The sequence below is a fragment of the Gekko japonicus genome, unplaced genomic scaffold, assembly GCF_001447785.1.
Source record: "Gekko japonicus isolate JY-2015 unplaced genomic scaffold, Gekko_japonicus_V1.1 scaffold155, whole genome shotgun sequence".
In the NCBI taxonomy this organism is placed as follows: Eukaryota; Metazoa; Chordata; class Lepidosauria; order Squamata; family Gekkonidae; genus Gekko; species Gekko japonicus.
The window spans coordinates 1334817-1347715 of record NW_015167534.1 but is presented as its reverse complement, the minus strand read 5'-3'; the positions used below and the strand labels follow the sequence as shown (position 1 = coordinate 1347715).

The 12899-nt window shown below is 40.6% G+C and overlaps 1 protein-coding gene across 3 annotated transcripts in view; it reads right to left on the bottom strand.

Annotated features, from left to right (window-relative positions):
- TRIP12 (thyroid hormone receptor interactor 12) overlaps positions 1–12899 on the bottom strand; it is a 127408-nt gene that overhangs the window by 13987 nt on the left and 100522 nt on the right. For all 3 annotated transcript variants that reach the window (XM_015413482.1, XM_015413483.1, XM_015413484.1), the window contains 7 exons: positions 12305–12378; positions 12024–12223; positions 10950–11077; positions 10597–10748; positions 3198–3340; positions 2044–2200; positions 747–845 (listed from right to left, as the gene is read on the bottom strand). In XM_015413482.1, coding sequence (XP_015268968.1) covers positions 747–845; positions 2044–2200; positions 3198–3340; positions 10597–10748; positions 10950–11077; positions 12024–12223; positions 12305–12378 — 953 coding nt within the window. The remainder of the gene's footprint in view (positions 1–746; positions 846–2043; positions 2201–3197; positions 3341–10596; positions 10749–10949; positions 11078–12023; positions 12224–12304; positions 12379–12899) is intronic.

Genomic DNA, 12899 nt, shown 5'->3' with positions numbered 1-12899 from the left:
ATGGGGATTCCTGCCCACAAGCCAGGGTCCTATATAGGTATTAAAACACGGCTCAGAAATTTGGCTGATAGGAAATGAAATGTATGCCAATTTGTTAAAGCACCTGCATTCAGATACTGCATCAAACTAAATGAGAAAGTTAAAAATTCCCAGTAAGAGAGAATTCTTAGAAAAAGTTTAAGGATTTCTATGTTTTGATGTGAGTTGAAGCTCTCGAAATAATGAGGATGTGATTAAGTTAAATTTACAATGGAAAGAAGTCTTATCAATAGAGCTAACTATGGTTGGCTTGAAGCTGTTTAGCTATACATGTGGAATGTCTGAGATTTGTAAGAATAATCCAGTTAGGGGTCATTACTAGTACTATTTAGTTAAGTCCTCTGCTTAGTACTTTTTCTGTATTTGGTATTTTTGTGAATAAACCAACACAGTGGTCTTCAATCTAAGAAAGCAGCAAGGGAAGGAAGGATGAAATACAAAAGCTGAAGGATCTCAGGCTCCTTCATATGGCAGTGTCCTACTCATGGATTCAGGTGGGTAGCCATGTTGGTCTGAAGTGGGAGAACAAAGTTTGAGTCCAGTGTCACCTTTAAGACTAAGTTTTATTCTGGGTATAAGCTTTTGTGTGCAGAATACCCAGAATAAAACATTGTTGGTCTTAAAGGTACCACTGGACTCAAACTTTGTTGTCCTGCTCATGGTGTCTCAATGCAGCCAATGGACAGACAGCCACTGTGAATACTTACTTCATTCTCATATTGGATTTCCAGCATGGCTCTTGAACTGCCCAGATCCTGCATCACTGATTCTGCTTGTTTCAACAGTTCCTCTCTGTTCACAGTACGCTACATGTTGAAGAAGAGTACTAAATTATTCTTCCAGACTTTACAATCCAATTGAAGTATAGTAACTGAAAGCCACAGAAGACTGCACAAGCCAATATTTCACTTTCCAATACATATAAATTACATTAAGAGGACATTCAACATGATGTGGCAGTTAAACTAGTAATTCAAGTATGCATCTCAAGTAAGGCAGGCTAACTTTACTGCATCAAATGCAGACTAAATAGCTTTAGCACTGTAATGGAGTTACAAAACTAAAGTTATGTCAGAAAAGTAGATGCCTTCTCTTCTGGAACTCTGGCTACAGAGGTCAGATGAAATCATTTTAGGAGACAGCTGTTCCCAATCACTATACCACAGGCACTCGTTAATATTTTAACCTTGGACTTTCCAATTGCACTTGAAATCAAGAATCACTGAAGTCCTGTAACTTTATTTTACAATAAATATCAAACACCAAGAGGGTACTAGGTTCTCCAGCAAATGTGAGCATTAATAGTGAATTATCATCTGTACACTACAACAGCAGCATTTATTGAAAGCTAGTGGCCCTGGATCCAAAATCCTGCCAGCAGAGCAAAGCTGACAGAACATGACTTCCATACATCTTCCCTTCTGCTGCAGCCCACTGATTCCACCCAAGTTCTGCTCATGTGGTAGGGGCGTGGGATAGACAAAAATTGTTCTCCGTTCCTCTAACAGAACAGCACCTTTGCATCTAGTTCAGTATTTAATAGGTTTGGGAGACACCACCTGACTGGGACGCTATCTCTCTCTCTCTCTCTCTCTCTCTCACACACACACACACACACAGAGGAACCCGAATCTTACTACATTAGCAACTCAGTAATTCCAAGGAAGCACTGAAAACAGTGAAGCTAAGAGAATGAGCTGTGATCCAGGATGTCCCTAGTTCAACTCTAATCTCTTCCATGAACTTGCTAAGTTGCTGCAGAGAAGTCGATTCATTCATATAAAACAGACAGGAAGCAGATGTTAATAATGGTCTACCTTGTAAAGAATACTCTGCATACTCAAAATGCTATGTATGCATCCTAAGCATTGTTTTTGCTACAACTGCAGACTAACTTGTTCCAAAATCAGACAATGCACTTAAGCTTTAGACAAGGTTACTCAAGGTTACTCCAGATCTCAGAGGGACTGAAGCCAGATAATGATGTTTGTTCAACGTATATACCTTTTTCCTGTCCAATCGTGGTGCCACTCTGCTATCCTGAGAATCAGACTGGTTGATTTCTGGATTGGTATCTAGCAATCTCTGCATGGCTCGATCTCGGTCAAAAGCAGTCACATAAAACAGCATTTGCCGTGTATCAAACGGAAAGAAAAAAGGACTGTAAAAAAGATCAGCATATACTTTAAATTAGTTATTTAGATATTCTGCAAAGCAAAACTGACTGCAGTAGCTTAAAAATATAAAACTAGAAGCAATACTTCTCAATAGGGGTGTGCAAAATAATGCCGGTACTTTTCGGCTTCGGGTAAATCAGACCTGAAAAATATCAGTAAATGCCGAATTTCCCCAGTAAAATATCAGTAGGATATTCAGATTGGGGCTGTATTAGGTATTCCCGAATATATTCGGGTTCGATTTACACCATCAGAGGAAAAGGAGGCATGTTAAAACACCTTTCCTTCTAGTAGCCCTGTCAATTTCACTCCCCACCAGTCAGCTGGAAGTGAAATTGACTAGGGAAAGCCTCAGCTCTCTGCTTTCCCTTCTCCAGCTGACAGATTGTAGCTGGAGAAGGGAAGACAGAGAACGAGGCATGTTTAAAATGCCTTTCTTTCCCTCCCCCACATCAGGGTTAGGGAAAGTTAGGGAAAGAAAGGCGGCTCAGGTTTTCGGTATAGCAAAATGAACCCGAAGAAAGCCAGATAATTACAGCTTTTTCAGGTTCAGCTATACCGGTAGCCATATTCGGCTTTTCAGTTCAGCTATAGCTGACTACACACCCCTACTTCTCAATATCATTTTTAACCCTTGAAATTGGCTCTAAGGAGAATACATCCTTAAAAAAGTGAAGACTCAAGAAGCTGACCTATTGTTAAATCATCTTAAGCTTGAACAATATGTTCTACAGCAGAGTTACCAGTCTTATGACGTCCTTCCTTACTCTTACCAAAGGCATGTAAACAATCCTAAATACATTTGTGTCTAGCTTTGACACAGTTATTCTTAAAGACACTTAACCTGAGTTTTACATCATGCAGCTACATACTTGGGAAACTCCTGAGTTTTGTGCCTTTGTTTGCTTCCTTATAGAACTAGAAACTGCCTACTAAGATTCCCCACAGTGCCATAGTAGAGACTATAGTCAAATGACATACCATGACTTCCCAAGCTCTGTTAGCCAGGTCGGTATGTTTCCTGTCATTATCACCAAAGGATCTTGAAGCTGTCTGTTAGCTTTTGCTGTGAGTTTACTGTTGATAAATTCTGATGTTGAAATAATCTCTTTACAGCTTGCATTCTGAAAGAACATAAAAAGCAGGTTGTTTTCATTTACTAACACACAACTATTACCAGAAACTCTTTATAATTTTCTTTAGAACAGAAAGATACATCAAGCATTCCTGGTGTTTTGAGATTTTTCAAAAACTCTATGGTTTTACCCGACTGGGATTGACCATGATACGCATGTAACATGAAATCACATATTAAAGGATTATGGCTCCCTCACAAGCCAGAAACGGAAAGAGGTTTGCAAACCATGGTTCTGAGAAGAGCCATTATTTTACACCAGTATACATGTAACAGAATCATGGTTAGCACTGGGAAGGAAAGAGGAAAAATCACTAGAAGGACAAGTACATGCATTCCAATAGCTGCCAGAAATCTAGAATTCTATCTCCACTGGGTCTCAGTGGACTGCTGACAAATCATGAAAGTATATGCTGTTCAACAGTAGAGTACAGGCTTCAGAGAACCACAGAATTAAAAGTTGGAAGGGGCCCAAAGGCCATCCAATTCCCCCGCATCTGCTTCATATCCATAGGCACAGGCTTAATCCTTGACATTGCCAGGTACAGGAGAACAGGTAGAATAGTTGGGAATAGTCCTGCGCAAGACTTCTGGGGGCTTTCGCCGCTTCATTATTGAGCCAGACAGATTGCTAGTCAGACACAGTGTAAGACATCTTCATATGCAGGATTCATTCTCATGGCCACACACATATGGAGGTGGGCAGGACCGAGTTCCGCCACTGAAGTCAAGACTGCATGAGATCAGGTTCTCAGCAACCTACTTTGTACCAGGATGCTGCATATCACAATGAAATTGGCCATCTTGAGAAATACATTAATTCGAATTTTGTAAATAGTTAGCAGCTTACAAGCCCTATCCTCAAAGTACAACTGAAGGTTACCAAAAAAACAAGCGTTAAAAATGGGTTTTGGAAAGGCAACGTCAGTATAATAACTGCAGTACTTTGATACAGTACTTATCATCAATCTTCCATTATAGGATTTATCAACACCTATTATGCTATGATAGCTAAACAAACTCCACGTACACAGTACTAGTTGTTGAGGGACAGACATAGGGGAGTTGTTGCCTTCATGCTCTGCTATGGACTTATCACAGTTTCAGACTGTTAATTTCTGCATAATGAAGAGATGACCAAAGAGTACAACATTCAGGGCCATCTGGCTCTCTTTGTAAGTACTTTTGTTCTTGTTCAGTCGCACAGTCAAGTCCAACTCTTTGCGACCCCATGGACCACATCGCGCCAGGCCCTTCTGTCTTCTGCCATCCTCCGCTCAATTTCTTGTTCGTTGCATTGATAACACTATCTAACTACCTCATCCTTTGCCATCCCCTTCTTCTTTTACCTCCAGTCTTTCCAAGCATCACAGCCTTCTCCAGTGAGTGTTTCCTTCTCATTTGGTGGCCAAAGTATTTGAGCTTCAGCTTCAGTATCTGGCCTTCCAGGGAACAGTCAGGATTGATTTCTTTTAGGATTGACTGATTTGACCTCCTTGCAGTCTAAGGGACTCTCAAGAATCTTCTCCAGCACCATAATTCAAAAGCATCTTTTATTCTACGCTCGCTTTCCTTATGGTCTAACTCTCACAGCCATACATTATTACTGGGAATACCATTGCTTGGACCATATTGACCTTTGTTGGCAGGGTGATGTCTCTACTTTTTATTATGCTGTCTAGGTTCGCCATAGTTTTCCTTCCAAAGAACAGGTGTCTTTTAATTTCATGGCTGAAGTCACCATCTGCAGTGATCTTGGATATCAGGAAATGTGAAGTCTGTCATTGCTTCCATGACTTCCCCTTCTATTTGCCAAGATGGGGCCGGATGCCATGATCTTAGTTTTCTTTATTTTCAGTTTCAAGCCAAATTTTGCGCTCTCCTCTTTCATCCTCAGCAAGAAGCTCTTTAGGTCCTCTTTACTTTCTGCCATTAGAGTGGTATTGTCTGCGTATCTGAGATTGTTGGTGTTTTCCCCAGCAATCTTAATTCTGGTTTGTGATTCATCCAGGCTGGCATTTTGCATGATGTACTCTGCATATAAATTAAATAGATAGGGTGACAATATACATCCCCATCGTACTCCTTTTCCTATGCTAAACCAATCAGTTGTTCCATATCCAGTTCTGTCGCTTTTTGACCCTTATACAGGTTTCTCGGGAGACATGTGAGGTGGTCTGGTACTCCCATCTCTTTAAGGACTTGCCACAGTTTGTTGTGATCCACACAATCAAAGGCTTTATCGTAGTTATAATTCAGCAAATGTTGGCAATTTGATCCCTAGTTCCTCTACATCTTTGAAAACTAGCTTGTACTACTGGCAGTTCTCTATCCACGTACTGCTGAAACCTAGCTTGTAGGATCTTGAGCATGACCTTGCTAGTGTGTGAAATGAGTGCAATTGTGTGATAGTTTGAACATATCTTGGCATTGCCCTTCTTTGGGATTGGAATGTAAACTGACCTTTTCCAATCCTGTGGCCACTGTTGCTTTCTCCGAATTTGCTGGCATATCTTTTAAGACTTTGAATAGCTCTGCTGGGATACCATCACCTCTGTTGCTTTCTCCAAATTTGCTGGCATATCTTTTAAGACTTTGAATAGCTCCGCTGGAATACCATCACCTCCACTAGCTTTATTTCTAGTAATGCTTTCTAAGGCCCATTTGACTTCACACTCCAGGATGTCTGGCTCGAGGTCAGTGATCACACCATCATGGTTGTCAAGTACATTGAGGTCCTTCTTGTATGGTTGTTCTGTGTATTCTTTTTTTTAAAAAAAAATTATTAAATTGAAGAACTATATTATTTACAACCAAAAAAAAAAAAAGGTACAGAACATCCAAAAAAGGTACATAGATTATATATGACATCATCTAATATTGGGGACTTCCAGTTTATGGCGACACACAGGCAGACGCATCTCCCAGACGTCCCGGGGATGCAAACTGCACACCAGCGTGCAGGAGGGGGCGTGACGGGTTGCGACCCCCCCCCCGGAGCCGTGGTAAAAGGCTCCTAGCCAAGGGGCTTTTGAGGGGTGACCTCTTCGATGGCGAAATGCTGGAGAATTGAGGTGCTCCTCCGCCCCGAAGGTTCTGCCGCTGAGTGACCGCATGGTAAGAGTGCTGCTGACTGGGACAAGCGTTGATCGGGCGGAAACCCCACCCCCGATGCTGAGGCCGGATGGGCCAACAACGAACTGTGAGTTGGGTTGAAGCGAGCATGAAGATATAAAAAGAAAGCTGCCCCCCTAAAAAGAGCGACGGGAAAGCGAGCAGGGGAGGGGTTCCTCCAAACCCGCATAGACAAAACATGGACGAGGGGGGAGTGGAAAAATAAGCGTTTAAATCTGTTTTAAGAGACTTACCAGAGCGTAGATAAGTGTTTGGGCAAATTTCAGAGACTTGAGCAACTTTTTGAAAAGTAAACAAATCAAAAAAGGTGTCGGGGAAGAAAAAGAAAAGCTGTTGAAACTGAAAGTAGTGGGTAGTCCTCGAACGGAAGAGGCTACCGAGCTCTCAAAACTGTTGGCTGATTCCTTGCGCCCTCTGCTGGAGGAGATTATTAATATCAAGCTACAACTGTCAACAATCGGGCAGTTTGGCATCACAGCAGTTGCAATTGACTCAATCTTTAAAAGCAACGGAGCAAATGGGAGAGAAGGTGAAGGAAATGGATGCCGACAGTAAAATAGTTAAGAAAAAGATGCAAAAGCTGGAAATGAAGCAAGCCACGGAAGAGTCAAAACTTTTACAGCTGCAAATGGAGAAAGCAAATTTGGTTCTTCGATTTCAAGGGGTCCCGGAAATTAAAGGAGAGAATCTGAAGCAACGACTAAGTGAAGCAATAGCCCCAGTGACAGATTGGACAGCGGAATACCTATATAGCGAGATGGATGTGGTCTATAGGTCCTATTCCTCATACATCAAGAAAAACAATCTGCCTGGGGAAATAGTGGTCAGATTCTCAAAGAGACATGTGAGGGATGCTATCTTGAAAGCAACTATGGGAGTACCCTTGAAAATTGGAGACAACAACATCAGGATTTTAAAAGACATTCCATTTGACATAAGACAGAAGAGAAAGAACTACAAAGAATTAATCCTTTTCTTACAAACAAATGGCATCAGTTACAGATGGCTAATTCCAGAAGGCATCATTTTCAAACTCCACGATAAAAACGAAAAGATTGACTCTGTTTTCAAAGCACGTGACTTTTTTGCAAACACAGCTTGGGAAACCAGAAGAGGACAAAAAGGAAGAAGAAGAAAGCAAATCTGATGGTGAATTGGGCTTGGGGTCATCGGACAAGGACTTCCCCTCTGAAAAGGGGGCGCCTGCCCCCAAAAGCTCATATAAACTGAGGATTAGAAAAGATAAGAATAAATAAGGGCTGAAGGACTCTGAATTGTGCATGAAAAAATGTTGAAATAACTTTGGGATGCTCTGGGGATTTCTTTAAACAGTTAAAGGGATGGCTAATCGATAAGTAATTTAGCATAACCGACTATGTTCATTGTATTACGAGCTTTTTAAAATAATATTGATATAAGTTGATGTACTGATCTCCTACTCTTGGGTTTTTACTTAGTAGTGGGTCTTTTTTCTTTCTCCTTAGATGTAGTTCCCCTCCCTATATTTTCAGTTATAGTTTGTAGTCTTTAAAAAAAAAGTAATAATCCCCTTACGGGGATAAAAAAAAACCATCTAATATTTAAACTAAATTATATCAATTCAACTTATATGTCCCTGCATTATATTTATACCTCTTTATATAAACAATGTTCTTCTTTTTTCATTCTTTCAAAATGGTCATTAATTATGCATTGAAACATAATAGTTATTAGCTTCCTAAGTTCCAGCATCTTCTATCTTCTTGTTTTGATCTGATAATACAGTTGATTAACTTATAAAGTATACATTGGAGCCCAGAAAACCATTGGGTCTATGGAAGCTTGCAGTGTAAGCTAGGGAAAAATTCCCTCCCCTACCCCATGACCTACAATATGAGAGCACATACCTGACTGCTCCTCAGGCCTCCCAGCCCCCCAAACCTTATATATATCAAGCTAATAAATATATAGCTTGCTACTATGATAAAACATTACAAGATTACATTACGTCAAGCTCTATTTCACTGTCCTCTGTTCCTTCAGAGACATGAAGCCTACAACTTTTAACTGGAGTCAACAGTGAATGGGTCTTCCTTTTTTCAGCTCGAATTTCAACTTGCTGTAATTGAGGCAAACCTAATGCAGTTAACAAAGCTGATCCAGAAACAGAGTCATATGTAATATATTGAGTTTGCTGATATTCCACAAACATTTTACCTGACCGCAACCAACGGTATTTTATACCTGCTGCCTGGAGTTTAGAAATAACAGGTTTTAAGTCTCTTCGAATCCTAAGCATTTCTGGGGGCAGGTCTGGAAATACAAGTATTTCGCTTCCTTGAAAATCCAAGTCTCTCTGCTGACGTGCTTCCAGCAAGATTTTTCTCTTAGTCCGGTAATCTGCTAGCTCCACTACACCACTAGAAAGGGCAGCCTGGGAAGAGTCTGTTGATTTACCTACTCTGTAGGCTCCTAGTATCAGTGGTGTCACGCCCTCCTCTAATTTTAAAGAGGCAGCCAGCCAAGACGCCATGAGAATAGAAAGGTCAGTGGTTTCTTCAGCATTTAATGAGAAGCCACAAAATTTCAATTTTTTGTCCCTTATGCGAGACTCCAGCATCATGATTTTTTCTCTAGACCAACTGTCTCGAGAGGTGGTTCCAAGCTTTTTTTTCAGGGAGGCGATTTTCTTTAATGCTGCTTCTGCTTTTTGAGCTGTTTGCTTATATTGACACTCCAGTTCCTCCATGCGTTGGGCTAGAGGTGATATCATATCCATCATATCTTGCCTTAGCTCTTGACGTTGTCTCCCCAATGCTTCTAATAAGATGCTTGGTGTAAGGAAAGAGTCAGCAGTATCGCCATTGCCTGAAGACGCTGAAGAGGTGCTGGCAAGTTCAGCTGATACAAGAAATTCCTTTAGCAAAGGAGCTCCCCCGGCCTTCTTTTGATTATTTTTGCCCTTAGAAGCTTTAGGCGGCATACTTTCAGTCAGGTTTGTTTGAAAATAGTAAATTAGAGTTGATTTAAGAGCAAGAGGTCTGGGAGCAGCCGACAATGGCTTCTGGTCAGCATGTGATTAAAGCCACGCCCCCAATTCTGTGTATTCTTGCCATCTCTTCTGCTTCTGTTAGGTCCCTACCATTTTTGTCCTTTATCATGGCCAGCTTTGCATGGAACATTCCCTTGATTTCTCCAATTCTCTTGAAGAGATCCTTCCCATTCTCTTGTTTTCCTCTATTACTTTGCATTGTTCATTCAGGAAGGCCTCCTCCATCTCTCCTTGCTGTTCTCTGGAAATCTGCATTCAGTTGGGTAAATCTTTCCTTTTCACATTTGCCTTTTGCTTTCCTTCTTTCCTCTGCTATTTGTAAAGCCTCATCAGACAGCCACTTTGCTTTCTTGCATTTCCTTTTCTTTGGGATGGTGGTGATTGCTGCCTCCTGTACAATGTCACAAACCTCCGTCCATAGTTCTTCGGGCACTCTGTCTATCAAATCTAGTCCCTTAAACCAATTCTTCACCTCCACTGTATATTCATAAGGGATGTGAATGGCCTAGTTTAAGCCCGAATTTTGCAATTAGTAGCTCATGATATGAGCCACAGTCAGTTCCAGGTCTTGTTTTTACTGACTGTATAGAGCTTCTCCATCTTTGACTGCAAATGATATAATCAATCTGATTTCAGTGTTGTCCATCTAGTGATGTCCATGTGTAGAGTCACCTCTTAGGTTGTTGGAAGAGGGTGTTCGCTATGACCGGCATGTTCTTTTGACAAAACTCTGTTAGCCTTTGCCTGGTTTCATTTTGTTCCCCAAGGCTAAATTTGTACGTTATTCTGGTTATAATTTTATAAGTACACTTTCCTGGAATTTATGAAGTTATAACTTTATAAGTACACTTTCCTGGAATTTATGACAAAGGTGTGTTTATACAAACGGTACTACTGTCAATATCGTTTATCATCATGTACAAGTTCCACCACTGAACATGAATGGGTCTTCCCTGGCAACAGAACATGGCCAGAGTATGCTACCAGCAATTCATCCCATATCAGAAGTTCTTAAGTAGTAAAATATGACGGAAGATCACAAGAAATTATTCTCATGCAAAAGCAACATGTATACTCACATCATACAGGTAAAACCAGTAACGACTGATAGCATGTAAAACTCTCAAAAGAAGAATAACATCTAATGAAGGATCTTCAAAAGTTATATTTTCAGGCGGCGTAGATATAAGGTAAACTTCCAAAGGATTTGAGACAGAAGGACACACTCCATCTAGAACAACAGATTCTATTAGCCAGTGGAGAAACGGATTAAGATATTTTTATCAGTTGTATGCAAAGCACAATTACAATCTTGATTTTCACTGCAAATTCAGAGACAGGCTGTAATTATATGGCAATGCAAGTAATTCATTTTGGAGGCTATGTGAAACTTCCCTCCATGTATTCAGATGACCAATACATACATACTTACCATGCCACAATTCATCATGCTTTTTTGCATTTCTAGGGGACGTTTTCGTGGGAGCTGTTTGTGCTCTTCCCCTTTTGCCACCAACACAGTCTTTATTACTATCTTCGTCTTCTCGTACTGGCTTGTACCTAAAAACACGTGAAGTATTCAGAAATGTCCTGCTGTGACTAATCTGACAACAGAACACAATGCAGAAGCCATAGCTTCTCCTCACATTGGTATGAACACCTGAACATACAATTGTACACCAAACCAAAATTATACTAAATCAGAGTACTTAAAATCACATTTTCCCATAACCAAGGAAAACCGAAAGCTAGATGTGTGTGAAATTCCGTTTGGGGAAGTTAAACTTCTACTCCTTCCTGGACCAATTAGTTCTCTACAATGCATCTGCCCTTTATTTATACACCACCACCCCCTTCCCGGCAAAATCAGCCTTTTACTTTGCCACACATTCAAGGAGATGTACATGAAAGCCTGCAGTCTACCCTGACAACCCCTGTTTGTTTGAATACCTCACTTCATATTAAAGTCACCCATTTTATCTAAAATGTCAATAACCTAAACAAAACTATACAGAACAGAAATGATTTTCTTATCTTCCCTCAACTGGCAGATATGCAATGGGCAAAAAAATAATAATCATGATTCATTCAGTACCACAAGTGTTCTCTACATGCTGACACATCCTTGGAGTTTTATAGCCAGAGCCCCCAGTTGCCAAATAATAAGAGCTAAGGAAACCAGCTTCTTGCACTTGGAACAGACACAAAGTCGTGCCTGTTTTCCATTTTTGAAAATGTACTTTCTTGCTCCCTAAAAGACCTGCTTTGTTTGACAAAGTTAGAAAGCACACACATGTGAGAGAGGTTTACTAAATTACTCCTCAAAATCATAAGTATTATTTAGAATGTCAAATGTATTACAGTATTAGCGCTGAAGGTCTTATTGTGGCTGGAGTGGGGGAAGAACCATATACCTTGTCCTGAGCTCCTTAGAGGAAAGGTGGAGTAAGTGCCTACTTTTAAAATACCCTTTGAAATAGAGATGCCCACGCTTCTTTTGACTTACCAAATGGTATGAGTCTTTGTCCAAATTCCAGCTCTTCCTAATGGGTTACTTTCATCATCTGTAGACTCCCTTTCCTCTTCAGCTTGCAAACTGAACTGTCTAACTGCTTGATACACTGTCATATTATATGGCAGGAGATGCTCTCCAATATAAAACTGCAGCCTGTGCCTCACATTCCCTGAATTTAAGAACTGAGCAGCCTAAGAAAAGCAGGAAAAGGACAAGTTAAAATTCAGTCTTGGTAGTTCCACTGCGGAAATTAATATTTAGGAACATCTTACCAGAGATTCATCTATTTCTTCATCTGATCCATCGTCATCACTGTCTTCATCATCTTCCCTCACTCGTCCATAACCTTAACAAAAGACCAAATATTGTTAAATAACATTCAAAATAAATAATCCTTCTAAAATATTCAGAAAAGCTACAAGAACCACCCCAGGCGATTCTGTTTCCCAGCCAGGAAAAAGCAGATGTCTAAGAACAATTTTAATCAACAGTTCAACCCCCCAGGAACATTCCAGAGCTCTGTCTTGGGGAAAAGTCGCTCTTGCTTCCTCCCATTGGAAGGGGGCTTTTACTTTCTGGACATGTCTACTACTTTTAAAGCCAGTCTTCATGGATCAAACAAAGAAATGCTAAATACTTTGTATTAATGGCATTCTATATCCAGAGCTACCAAGGAAACATGCCAGTAGTCAAGTATTCTGCTGTCTCTGTGCTTCCATTTATTAGTATCCTGAGAATGATCATTCATGTTCTGGTCACCCAGACCAATACCTGCTATTATAGTCAATACAAGAAGGGGGACCCGCGATACTTGCGCGGGGGGGGGGATGCTCCACGGGGGAAGCAGCCACAGGTGGGCCTTCTCCC